The sequence below is a fragment of the Oncorhynchus masou genome, chromosome 29 (assembly GCF_036934945.1).
Source record: "Oncorhynchus masou masou isolate Uvic2021 chromosome 29, UVic_Omas_1.1, whole genome shotgun sequence".
Taxonomy (NCBI): domain Eukaryota; kingdom Metazoa; phylum Chordata; class Actinopteri; order Salmoniformes; family Salmonidae; genus Oncorhynchus; species Oncorhynchus masou.
In genome coordinates this window covers 19,638,272-19,651,930 of record NC_088240.1, presented here as the reverse complement: position 1 = coordinate 19,651,930, position 13,659 = coordinate 19,638,272, and the positions used below count along the sequence as shown (strand labels likewise).

Genomic DNA, 13,659 nt, shown 5'->3' with positions numbered 1-13,659 from the left:
TCAGACGTCTTACCTGGACATATTGGTATCTTTGCTCTTTTACCCGTTCACTGTTTCTCTCGAACGGTACAGTGTATAACTGTTTCATTGTAGCTTGGTGTTTCTTTAGGACTCGAGCAATAGTTGTTGTGCTGACAGAATTAACATTTTCAAATATATCATTATCAGCCAGTCTTGAATCTCCCGCAGTTTTATTGCATTGTTGACAACAACCATGTCAACAATAGCATTTTCCTGCACATCTGAAAATATTTTTCCTCTTCCCCCTGTTGGGGGCAGCCTTTGGGTCCTGTTGTAAAAATATATTTTACAGTCAAACTTACTGTAATATATATCTGTGTAAATATTCTATAATTGCAATACAAAATAGATTCCTGTAATGTTTTCATTTACTGTAAGGATGTAACTCTCACCTGTTTGTATGATGGAAAATTCGCATTACAGATGCCACTGTGGATCTTTGCAGATTGGGTTGCACCCTCAACCCTGCCTCTCTCAATGAGAGACCATGGTTCACGACATTAGTCTATAAGTGTAGCCCTTATTTCATCTGAAATAACAGCTCTTTGTCTTCTTTGTCTTACTCCACGCATCCGCCCTCTCCCTGCCACCCTTCTCCCTCCACGAACCCATCTTCCTTGTTCCATTTCCAAAATTAGTCTTTCTGAGCTCTACCTATATATACTGTAATATGTGTGTGTGTTCACTAACAAGACTAAAACAAGACACCTGCTTAGCCTTTCAGCTGAAATTGCAATCAGCAGTGTTTGAAAGGCACAAGGCTGAAATCTATTCCGTTTTGAATGTGTGGTTCACAGTTTTGACAGCAGTGTGTTAGCATTTGAACAAAGTGCGGTAAATCCACAGTGTTGTGCAGGTTGTGGTTAAAGTCATGGGATAAGTGTGTAGAGTTTTGAAAACTGTGTTCAAGCAATGAAAAACGAACTAGAGTTTGGTCCACATGAACTGCTGCTGTGCAGACTGTAGTTAGAGTTTTGCACATGTGACTCCAGTTGTGTCCACTGTCGTTTAGCAATCGAAAAAAACTTTAACTGACTTGCCTAGTTAAATAAAGGTTAAATAAAATAAATAGCAGCTAGGGGTCAGTTTGGATTTACCCTTACTTCCCAACAGTAATGCATTTCTTCCTGTTTTCCCAGAATCCTCCTTTGTGGTCTCTGCGTCGTCGCGGACGCCCAGCGTGACATTTGGCGACTCGTTTGACCTCCAGTGCCTGGTGAAGCCCCGCCATAACCCTCGTGTGCCTGCCTCTGTCACCTGGCGCTTCATGCCCGCCAGTTCGGGCTCTTCTGGGGAGGTTGGCACAGCAGGCATGTTCCGAGACCTGGTGACGTTTACCCGCGAGGGCACGCTGCAGTGGGGCGAGCAGCTGCTGGGCCTGGGCACCCGCACCACCGTGGACCGTTCCCATTCCAACACCAACTTCAGATTGTCTGTGACGCGCGCTGGGCGCAAGGAGGCGGGGACGTATCAGTGTTCTGCCCTCCTGTGGAGGAGGAACTACGACAACACCTGGAGCAAAGTGGCCAACAGGACGTCCAACCTGCTGGGGATCAGCGTGTTACAGCCAGGTGGGACACACACACACCTGGAGCCATGTGGCCAAACAAACACATTTCTAACCTTCTGGGCATCAATTAACACACAAAACAGGGAGAAACACAGAGAATGACTGCGGTAGGCCTGAGGTCAGGCAATGTTTAGAGGTGAACATATGCTGCAACAGGGGGTTTTCCTCGCTGCCTCCCTGCCCTGCTGTGTTCTGGCTGAGCCGTGTTGAGTCTGAGGAGTGTGTCCTGTATGAGCAGTGTTTGTTCTGCCCATTAAGTCTGTGTTGCCTAGGATATATGGGCATTAGAATCTCGCTCTCGCTCTCTCTCTGCTCTAATTGCTCTCACTCTCTGGTTTACAGACTGTGTGTGTAGCGTAGCACTGGGCTAGGGCGGAACCTCCTAATGGAGCAGAGTAGAGTAACGATGGATCGTTAATATCCCCCACTAGAGAGAGTGATTAGAGAGACAAAGAAAATGGGTGGGGACTGAGATAGAACAAAAGAGATGGAAGACATAGAGCTATGTTCTTGAACTCTTTCCCTCATCAACAATTCACTAACTATACCCCCATTGGCCTCACACACTGTTGCAATAATAGGCCTTTACACACACACACACACACACACACACACACACACACACACACACACACACACACACACACACACACACACACACACACACACACACACACACACACACACACACACACACACACACACACACACACACACACACTGATAATGTTGAGGCAGAGATTGTGTGGTGAGGAAGTCAATGTCAGTGCTTGTGTTGGCTTCCCAGGCTGTTTATGTATTCTCTCTGTGAGGAAACTGAAGTCATTCAGACTTGCACTCTGACCTTGCTGTCACTCTGAGCTGAGGATTGTTTGTGCACTGCCTCATTATAGTGTGTGCATGCCCTGGGATGCTCTCTGTTTTCACACGCACACACACACACACACACACACACACACACACACACACACCCTTTCACCGTGGACATGGGGTGTTTCTTTCATGCTGCCTGTGAAGCCAGTAGTGGGTTCCATCACTTTACTATCACTGAGACTGGCTGTGTGGGGTTCCATCACTTTACTATCACTGAGACTGGCTGTGTGGGGTTCCATCACTTTACTATCACTGAGACTGGCTGTGTGGGGTTCCATCACTTTACTATCACTGAGACTGGCTGTGTGGGGTTCCATCACTTTACTATCACTGAGACTGGCTGTGTGGGGTTCCATCACTTTACTATCACTGAGACTGGCTGTGTGGGGTTCCATCACTTTACTATCACTGAGACTGGCTGTGTGGGGTTCCATCACTTTACTATCACTGAGACTGGCTGTGTGGGGTTCCATCACTTTACTATCACTGAGACTGGCTGTGTGGGGTTCCATCACTTTACTATCACTGAGACTGGCTGTGTGGGGTTCCATCACTTTACTATCACTGAGACTGGCTGTGTGGGGTTCCATCACTTTACTATCACTGAGACTGGCTGTGTGGGGTTCCATCACTTTACTATCACTGAGACTTGCTATGTGGGGTTCCATCACTTTACTATCACTGAGACTGGCTGTGTGGAGTTCCATCACATTACTATCACTGAGACTGGCTGTGTGGGGTTCCATCACATTACTATCACTGAGACTGGCTGTGTGGGGTTCCATCACTTTACTATCACTGAGACTGGCTGTGTGGGGTTCCATCACTTTACTATCACTGAGACTTGCTATGTGGGGTTCCATCACTTTACTATCACTGAGACTGGCTGTGTGGAGTTCCATCACATTACTATTACTGAGACTGGCTGTGTGGGGTTCCATCACATTACTATCACTGAGACTGGCTGTGTGGGGTTCCATCACTTTACTATCACTGAGACTGGCTGTGTGGGGTTCCATCACTTTACTATCACTGAGACTGGCTGTGTGGGGTTCCATCACTTTACTATCACTGAGACTGGCTGTGTGGGGTTCCATCACTTTACTATCACTGAGACTGGCTGTGTGGGGTTCCATCACTTTACTATCACTGAGACTGGCTGTGTGGGGTTCCATCACTTTACTATCACTGAGACTTGCTATGTGGGGTTCCATCACTTTACTATCACTGAGAAAGGCTGTGTGGAGTTCCATCACTTTACTATCACTGAGACTGGCTGTGTGGGGTTCTACCACTACTATCACTGAGACTGGCTGTGTGGGGTTCCATCACTTTACTATCACTGAGACTGGCTGTGTGGGGTTCCATCACTTTACTATCACTGAGACTGGCTGTGTGGGGTTCTACCACTATTATCACTGAGACTGGCTGTGTGGGGTTCTACCACTACTATCACTGAGACTGGCTGTGTGGGGTTCTACCACTACTATATACCACTACTAGACTGGCTCACTCCCTCACACACTTTCACTCACACACACAGCAGCACAGGGACACAGACAGTGTTCTGCTCAACTGGCTGCCTCTCTGGCCTCAGCCACTCCAGCTGAAGAAACACTCACCAGACCATTCAGGAGTGATTTGGCAATCGACTTATCATCCTGAACGCTTGTTTAGTTTCCCTGATGTGCACTTTACTTTGTTTACCGCTAGTGAAGGGAACCAACGACACACACGCACACACAGACACACACACACACACATTTTGAGTGCTGTACAGTGCAATAGAGAAAACCATGGAGCTATCTTCTCTAGCTCCGCACCAACTCCATGATGACGTGATCATTTACCTTGGTAAAGCTATCAGTTACCGTGATGATATGATCATTTACCTTGGTAAAGCTATCAGTTACTGTGATGATATGATCATTTACCTTGGTAAAGCTATCAGTTACCGTGATGATATGATCATTTACCTTGGTAAAGCTATCAGTTACCGTGATGATATGATCATTTACCTTGGTAAAGCTATCAGTTACTGTGATGATATGATCATTTACCTTGGTAAAGCTATCAGTTACCGTGATGATATGATCATTTACCTTGGTAAAGCTATCAGTTACTGTGATGATATGATCATTTACCTTGGTAAAGCTATCAGTTACCGTGATGATATGATCATTTACCTTGGTAAAGCTATCAGTTACCGTGATGATATGATCATTTACCTTGGTAAAGCTATCAGTTACCGTGATGATATGATCATTTACCTTGGTAAAGCTATCAGTTAAATGACTTAAATGTAAATGTAAATGTACCGTGATGATATGATCATTTACCTTGGTAAAGCTATCAGTTACCGTGATGATATGATCATTTACCTTGGTAAAGCTATCAGTTACCGTGATGATATGATCATTTACCTTGGTAAAGCTGCCAGTTACCGTGATGATATGATCATTTACCTTGACAATGTCATGAGTTACCATGGCGAAGTGATCAGTTACGATGGGGAGTGTTTAACGGGAGTGTTTAATTGGCTGTGAGGTGGACTAATCCAGCTCCCCTATTGGCTCCTCCATATTCCATATTCCATCCTTTATTTCTATTGTTTCAGTCAAATCCTGTTTTCCTCCTTAACTAGTCCTGACACGCACAGACACATGGACACACATAGACACACGTACACGTCACAGGGCTCTGTTTAGAGCTGTGATTCATCTGTCAGAATGTAGGCCGTCCCTGTTTTCCCCTCTCTGTTTTCCTAAATGTTAACCACTCCTGGCTAAATGAGTGGCTGTCATTTGCCATTTCCACTTTCTCTCTCAAAGAAGCAAAAACGAGCGGAACAGGAGAGCTGGGGTAATGACGTGTAAGAGCATCACACAGCATCTGACCTAATACATTATTAAGAAAGTTTAAATCATGCTTCCAGATGTGCCTGTACACCGACCCACTGGCCTGCTCAATATGTATGAGCTTCCTCACCATTACTGTGTGTGTGTGCATCTCCATCTGCATATGAGTCTGCATAATGCTACTCACATACATACTCTGAATTCATACATACAGTTTGCAGCTCCCTCCCTGTGATGGGACGGTGCCTCTGGAATATGTGCGGCTCCAGGGCTTTGGACCGGCATAACTCATCACCATTCTCAGCTCCAAACCATCTCCCTGCAGAGCCCCAACCTCAGCCCCTGTGGCTGGTGTGTTCTGGTCTTCTTCTACTGGAACACGAAGAGCTTTGCTGCTGCACGAGGAGGCAGAGTCTGTTCTCTCTTGTTCTTTCTCTCGGAGCTCCGATGCCTTGAACACTTTGACTCAGATTAGCCCCTAGACTAGAGGCTGCATGCAGGAGATTTCCATCAGACACACACTCCTGGATTCTGTCCCTGTGCAAAAGTGTAATTATCTTATATCGGAACACACTTCTTTATTAGCGTTCACACAGACAGACATACGCACACAGACACACACACAGGGCTCACGGTACACAATGACAGAAGGAATATTAGATGCGTTTTCTTTTTGTCTCTGTAAAATGTAATACAAACACATTGTCCTGCACATCAAGAGGGACGCTTCAGTCATAGCACTACACAATCTAATACCAGCTCCTCATAACTCTCCCCCACCACACACACACACACACACACACACACACACACACACACACACACACACACACACACACACACACACACACACACATCTCATTATGCTGAATCTCCGTAATGGAGCCGGGGCTCAGATTAATGACGGTTAGGGGAATTGAATAGATTTTCTCATCAGTGCGTGTGTGTGAACGAGAGCGCCGTGTGTGTGTCTGTCTGCGTGGATTGAGGAACGTGATATTAACGTTCTCTGGTTCCTGGGCTGTGCTGGAATAGGAAGGGAGATGATCGAGGGAGAGGGAGATGTCCTACTTACTGTAGAGAGAGAGAGAGATCTGCGGAGATCCACTCTAGCCTGCATATGGTACAGTATGCTGGTCATTACTGGAACTAGTTTACATACAGTACAGTATGCTGGTCATTACTGGAACTAGTTTAAATACAGTACAGTATGCTGGTCATTACTGGAACTAATTTACATACAGTACAGCAGTACAGTATGCTGGTCATTACTGGAACTAGTTTACATACAGTACAGTATGCTGGTCATTACTGGAACTAATTTACATACAGTACAGCAGTACAGTATGCTGGTCATTACTGGAACTAGTTTACATACAGTATAGTGTGCTGGTCATTACTGGAACTAGTTTACATACAGTACAGTATGCTGGTCATTACTGGAACTAGTTTACATACAGTAGAGTATGCTGATCATCACTGGAACTAGTTTACATACAGTACAGTGTGATGCTCATTACTGGAACTAGTTTACATACAGTACAGTATGCTGGTCATCACTGGAACTAGTTTACATACAGTACAGTGTGATGGTCATTACTGGAACTAGTTTACATACAGTACAGTATGCTGGTCATTACTGGAACAAGTTTACATACAGTACAGTGTTATGGTCATTGCTGGAACTAGTTTACATACAATTCAGTATGCTGGTCATTACTGGAACTAGTTTACATACAGTACAGTATGCTGGTCATTACTGGAACTAGTTTACATACAGTACAGTATGCTGGTCATTACTGGAACTAGTTTACATACAGTACAGTATGTTGGTCATTACTGGAACTAGTTTACATACAGTACAGTGTGCTGTTCATTACTGGAACTAGTGTACATACAGTACAGTATGCTGGTCATTACTGGAACTATTTTACATACAGTACAGTATGCTGGTCATTTCTGGAATTAGTTTACATACAGTACAGTATGCTGGTCATTACTGGAACTAGTTTACATACAGTACAGTATGCTGATCATCACTGGAACTAGTTTACATACAGTACAGTATGCTGGTCATTACTGGAACTAGTTTACATACAGTACAGTATGCTGGTCAATACTGGAACTAGTTTACATACAGTACAGTATGCTGGTCATTACTGGAACTAGTTTACATACAGTACAGTATGCTGGTCATTACTGGAACTAGTTTACATACAGTACAGTATGCTGGCCATTACTTGACCAGATCCCTGATCAAAAGTAGTGCACTGCACTAGAGTCAAAAGAAGGCCACTTTATTGGGAATAGGAGCCTTTTGCAGACATTTGGGATGCAGGCATACAGTATTTAAGGAAGAACTGGTCTTAGTAGCTGATGTGATGTATATAAAGCTGTGTCTGAAAAGGGTTAGGGTCTTTCCTTCCTCTTCCATTCTCCTTTCTTTATCTGGTCTGTCTCTCTCTCATATATATTATAAACACGCACACACATTTTCTCTCTCCCTCATATATATTATAAACTCGAACAAACACACGTGTGCACGCACATGCACACTCTCTCTCTCTTGCGCGCACACACACACACACAGACACACACACAGACACACACACAGTAGGTGATAAATTAAGAGCATTTTTCTGAGAGGCTCTGATCTCTCTGTGCCTTCCTCACAGACTGCACCACCACACACACTCCCACTGCTCCTGACACTAAAGCACAATCTCTACCCCCCCCTCCCCCACACACACACAGACACCTCTGTCTTCTCCAAATCTGCAGACCTAATTGTATTTTCTTTATCTCCTTGTCCTTTCCTCTGTATCCATCCCTCACCTCTGTGTAGGGTTACTCTGTCTGCCTCCATCTCTCGCTATGCTCCTTAATCTGGCTGTGTGAATGTGTTTGTGCACGTGTTTGTGTGTGTGTGTGTGTGTGTTGCAGCTGTAATTGAAGTTGTAACTCAGAGGAGTCGCAGCACGGTGCTCCTCATGTAAATCAGTGTCTAATACAAGGAGCAGTAGTGTGTGGGATGCAGCTTGACTGCCGTGATGGTACTTTAGCACTACCCTACACTATACTGCTCTCCTATATTCTCACTACCTCTCTCTCTCTCTGTCTCTCTCTCACACACACACACACACACACACACACACACACACACACACACACACACACACACACACACACACACACACACACACACACACACACACACACACACACACACAGTACCCGCAAAACATCAACAGTGAAGAGGCAACCCCAGGATGCTGGCCTTCGAGGCAGAGTTCCTCTGTCCAGGGCCTGTGTTCTTTTGCCCTTAAACTTTTCTTTTTATTAGCCAATCTGTGATATGGCTTTTTCTTTGCAACTCTGCCTAGAGGGCCAGCATCCAAGAGTCATTTTGTGCTTGTAATCGAACCCACAAATGCTGATGCTCCAGATACTCAACTAGTCTAAATAAGGTCAGTTTTATTGCTTCATTAATCAGAACAACAGTTTTCAGCTGTGCTAACATAATTGCAAAAGGGTTTTCTAATGATCAATTAGTCTTTTAAAATTATAAACTTGGATTGGCTAACACAATGTGCCATTGGAACACAGGAGTGATGGTTGCTGATAATGGGCCTCTGTAGGCCTATGTAGATATTCCATTAAACAAATCTGTTTCCAGCTACAATAGTCATTTAAAACATTAACAATGTCCACACTGTATTTCTGATCAATGTCATGTTATTTTAATGGACAAAAAAAAATAGCTTTTTTTCTTATACGGTGGGGAGAACAAGTATTTGATACACTGACGATTTTGCAGGTTTTCCCTACTTACAAAGCATGAAGAGGTCTGTAATTTGTATCATATGTACAATGCCTTGCGAAAGTATTCGGCCCCCTTGAACTTTGCGACTTTTTGCCACATTTCAGGCTTCAAACATAAAGATATAAAACTGTATTTTTTGTGAAGAATCAACAACAAGTGGGACACCATCATGAAGTGGAACGACATTTATTGGATATTTCAAACTTTTTTAACAAATCAAAAACTGAAAAATTGGGCGTGCAAAATTATTCAGCCCCTTTACTTTCAGTGCAGCAAACTCTCTCCAGAAGTTCAGTGAGGATCTCTGAATGATCCAATGTTGACCTAAATGACTAATGATGATAAATACAATCCACCTGTGTGTAATCAAGTCTCCGTATAAATGCACCTGCACTGTGATAGTCTCAGAAATCCGTGAAAAGCGCAGAGAGCATCATGAAGAACAAGGAACACACCAGGCAGGTCCGAGATACTGTTGTGAAGAAGTTTAAAGCCGGATTTGGATACAAAAAGATTTCCCAAGCTTTAAACATCCCAAGGAGCACAGTGCAAGCGATAATATTGAAATGGGAGGAGTAGTCTCCCCACTGTACATAGAGATAGCTCAAGGGAGGGGGGGGGGGTCTGCAGTCAGCACTGGCTTCTCTCAACAATATCTACGACCACAGTCCACCACTGGTTTAATGGACATCATTTATGTTTACTGGCAGACCCCCTTTCCCTTCACAAACATTTGTGTACACACTCACACTCACACTTGTGGGCACACACACACATACGCAGCGTGTACACATGCAAGGACACACACTCATGCATGCAGGCCTGCCTGGTATGACTTTATTCTCCCATTTCCCTGCCTGCTTCTGGTGGGTCATTAAACACTACCCAGAGTTCCCTTGCCATGACCCTCCTCGCCTCTTTCCTCACCTTCCCTCCCTCCCTCCCTCCCTCCCTCCCTCCCTCCCTCCCTCCCTCCCTCCCTCCCTCCCTCCCTCCCTCCCTCCCTCCCTCCCTCCCTCCCTCCATCTCCCTTTCCCGTTAGGCCAGGCAGAGTCCAGTGATCCATCTCTGAGACAGCAAGCAGGAGGCAGAGGAGAAAGGCAGTCGGATGTGTGTGTTCACATAAGTACGTGTTTTTGTGTGTGACGCTGCCGTTGAGTGTGTGCAGATCCCCTTAATTACCCCAATCGTAATGACATCGGGGGGGGGGGGTCAAGGGGTTGGTGGGGGGTAAATCTCCCTTCGACACAAAAGGATCAGAGATACATCGACATCATTAGCGTGGAAATAAGCTCCCCATTATAGCAGAGGAACAGAGTAGCAGCCACTCCACAGCCAGGGGATAGCCCCATCCCTCATCCCTTCCCGAAGGGAACCCGCTCAGACCTCTCCCCAGAGATGGTGCTCCGGGCCAGGGCTGAGCAGCAGGGAGGAGTGGCACAGCTGGTGAGCCGTCCAGGGGGATGAGAGTGCGTCTGAGCTTTTGACCCCCTACATCCCTCTGGGACTCAGCCTGTGGCTAGACTAATGCTAACGGAGGAGCGGGCTGGGTTTAAAATGTTAAGCCTCCCTGAGTGGAGACTCAAGAGCCCCCCACTGGTCCCAAATCCTCCCAGGAGAACTCTCTCCCAGTTTTTTTCATTTTTATTATTATTTATTTTTTAGCTTCCCTTCATCCACTATTTCCCCATGCTCCTTCTTGCTTCCTTTCTTTTCTCTTTGCTACTTCTCTCTCCTGTTCTCACTTCTCTCTCTTCACCCTGTACTGCTTCTCTCTCCTGTTCTTACTCCTCTCTCTTCACCCTGTGCTGCTTCTCTCTCCTGTTCTCTCTTCACCCTGTGCTGCTTCTCTCTCCTGTTCTCACTCCTCTCTTCACCCTGTGCTGCTTCTCTCTCCTGTTCTCACTCCTCTCTTCACCCTGTGCTGCTTCTCTCTCCTGTTCTCACTCCTCTCTTCACCCTGTGCTACTTCTCTCTGCTGTTCTCACTCCTCTCTCTTGTTCTCTCTTCACCCTGTTCGGCTTCTATCTCCTGTTCTTACTCCTCTCTCTTCACCCTGTGCTGCTTCTCTATCCTGTTCTCTCTTCACCCTGTGCTGCTACTCTCTCCTGTTCTCACTCCTCTCTTCACCCTGTGCTGCTTCTCTCTCCTGTTCTTACTCCTCTCTCTTCACCCGGTGCTGCTTCTCTCTCCTGTTCTCTATTCACCCTGTGCTGCATTTCTCTCCTGTTCTCACTCCCGCTCTTCACCCTGTGCTGCTTCTCGCTCCTGTTCTCACTCCTCTCTCTTCACACTGTGCTGCTTCTCTCTCGTTCTCACTCCTCTTTCTTCACCCTGTGCTGCTTCTCTCTCATTCTCACTCCTCTCTTCACCCTGTGCTGCTTCTCTCTCCTGTTCTCTCTTCACCCTGTGCTGCTTCTCTCTCCTGTTCTCACTCCTCTCTTCACCCTGTGCTGCTTCTCTCTCCTCTTCTCACTCCTCTCTCTTCACCCTGTGCTGCTTCTCTCTCCTGTTCTCACTCCTCTCTTCACCATGTGCTGCTTCTCTCTCATTCTCACTCCTTTTTTTCACCCTGTGCTGCTTCTCTCTCCTGTTCTCACTCCTCTCTTCACTATGTGCTTCTTCTCTCTCCTGTTCTCACTCCTCTCTCTTCACCCGGTGCTGCTTCTCTCTCGTTCTCACTCCTCTTTCTTCACCCTGTGCTGCTTCTCTCTCATTTTCACTCCTCTCTTCACCCTGTGCTGCTTCTCTCTCCTGTTCTCTCTTCACCCTGTGCTGCTTCTCTCTCCTGTTCTCACTCCTCTCTCTTCCCCTGTGCTTCTTCTCTCTCCTGTTTTCTCTTCAACATGTGCTGCTTCTCTCTCCTGTTCTCACTCCTCTCTCTTCACCCTGTGCTGATTCCCTCTCCTGTCCTCGTTCCTCTCTTCACCCTGTGCTGCTTCTCTCTCCTGTTCTCTCTTCACCATGTGCTGCTTCTCTCTCCTGTTCTTACTCCTCTCTCTTCACCCTGTGCTGCTTCTCTCTCCTGTTCTCTATTCACCCTGTGCTGCTTTTCTCTCCTATTCTCACTCCTCTCTTCACCCTGTGCTGCTTCTCTCTCCTGTTCTCTCTTCACCATGTGCTGCTTCTCTCTCCTGTTCTCACTCCTCTCTCTTCACCCTGTTCTGCTTCTCTCTCCTGTCCTCACTCCTCTCTTCACCCTGTGCTGCTTCTCTCTCCTGTTCTCTCTTCACCCTGTGCTGCTTCTCTCTCCTGTTCTCACTCCTCTCTCTTCCCCTGTGCTTCTTCTCTCTCCTGTTTTCTCTTCAACATGTGCTGCTTCTCTCTCCTGTTCTCACTCCTCTCTCTTCACCCTGTGCTGATTCCCTCTCCTGTCCTCGTTCCTCTCTTCACCCTGTGCTGCTTCTCTCTCCTGTTCTCTCTTCACCATGTGCTGCTTCTCTCTCCTGTTCTTACTCCTCTCTCTTCACCCTGTGCTGCTTCTCTCTCCTGTTCTCTATTCACCCTGTGCTGCTTTTCTCTCCTATTCTCACTCCTCTCTTCACCCTGTGCTGCTTCTCTCTCCTGTTCTCTCTTCACCATGTGCTGCTTCTCTCTCCTGTTCTCACTCCTCTCTCTTCACCCTGTTCTGCTTCTCTCTCCTGTCCTCACTCCTCTCTTCACCCTGTGCTGCTTCTCTCTCCTGTTCTCTCTTCACCCTGTGCTGCTTCTCTCTCCTGTTCTCTCTTCACCCTGTGCTGCTTCTCTCTCCTGTTCTCACTCCTTTCTTCACCCTGTGCTGCTTTTCTCTCCTGTTCTCTCTTCACCCTGTGCTGCTTCTCTCTCCTGTTCTCTCTTCACCCTGTGCTGCTTCTCTCTCCTGTTCTCACTCCTCTCTTCAGCCTGTGCTGCTTCTCTCTCATTCTCACTCCTTTCTTCACCCTGTGCTGCTTCTCTCTCCTGTTCTCACTCCTCTCTTCACCCTGTGCTGCTTCTCTCTCCTGTTCTCACTCCTTTCTTCACCCTGTGCTGCTTCTCTCTCCTGTTCTCACTCCTCTCTTCACCCTGTGCTGCTTCTCTCTCCTGTTCTCACTCCTTTCTTCACCCTGTGCTTCTTCTCTCTCCTGTTCTCACTCCTCTCTCTTCACCCTGTGCTGCTTCTCTCTCATTCTCACTCCTCTTTCTTCACCCTGTGCTGCTTCTCTCTCCTGTTCTCACTCCTCTCTTCAGCCTGTGCTGCTTCTCTCTCCTGTTCTCACTCCTCTCTTCACCCTGTGCTGCTTCTCTCTCCTGTTCTCACTCCTCTCTTCACCCTGTGCTGCTTCTCTCTCCTGTTCTCACTCCTCTCTTCAGCCTGTGCTGCTTCTCTCTCCTGTTCTCACTCCTCTCTCTTCACCTGGTGCTGCTTCTCTCTCATTCTCACTCCTCTTTCTTCACCCTGTGCTGCTTCTCTCTCATTTTCACTCCTCTCTTCACCCTGTGCTGCTTCTCTCTCCTGTTCTCTCTTCACCCTGTGCTGCTTCTCTCTCCTGTTC

General features: G+C 46.5%; 1 protein-coding gene across 1 annotated transcript in view; it reads left to right on the top strand.

The window, feature by feature from the left end:
- The window catches only part of LOC135519139 (immunoglobulin superfamily member 3-like), a 212,218-nt gene that overhangs the window by 127,218 nt on the left and 71,341 nt on the right, over nt 1–13,659 (top strand). Inside the window, exon 6 of the mRNA XM_064944207.1 lies at nt 1,161–1,592. Coding sequence (XP_064800279.1) covers nt 1,161–1,592 — 432 coding nt within the window. The remainder of the gene's footprint in view (nt 1–1,160; nt 1,593–13,659) is intronic.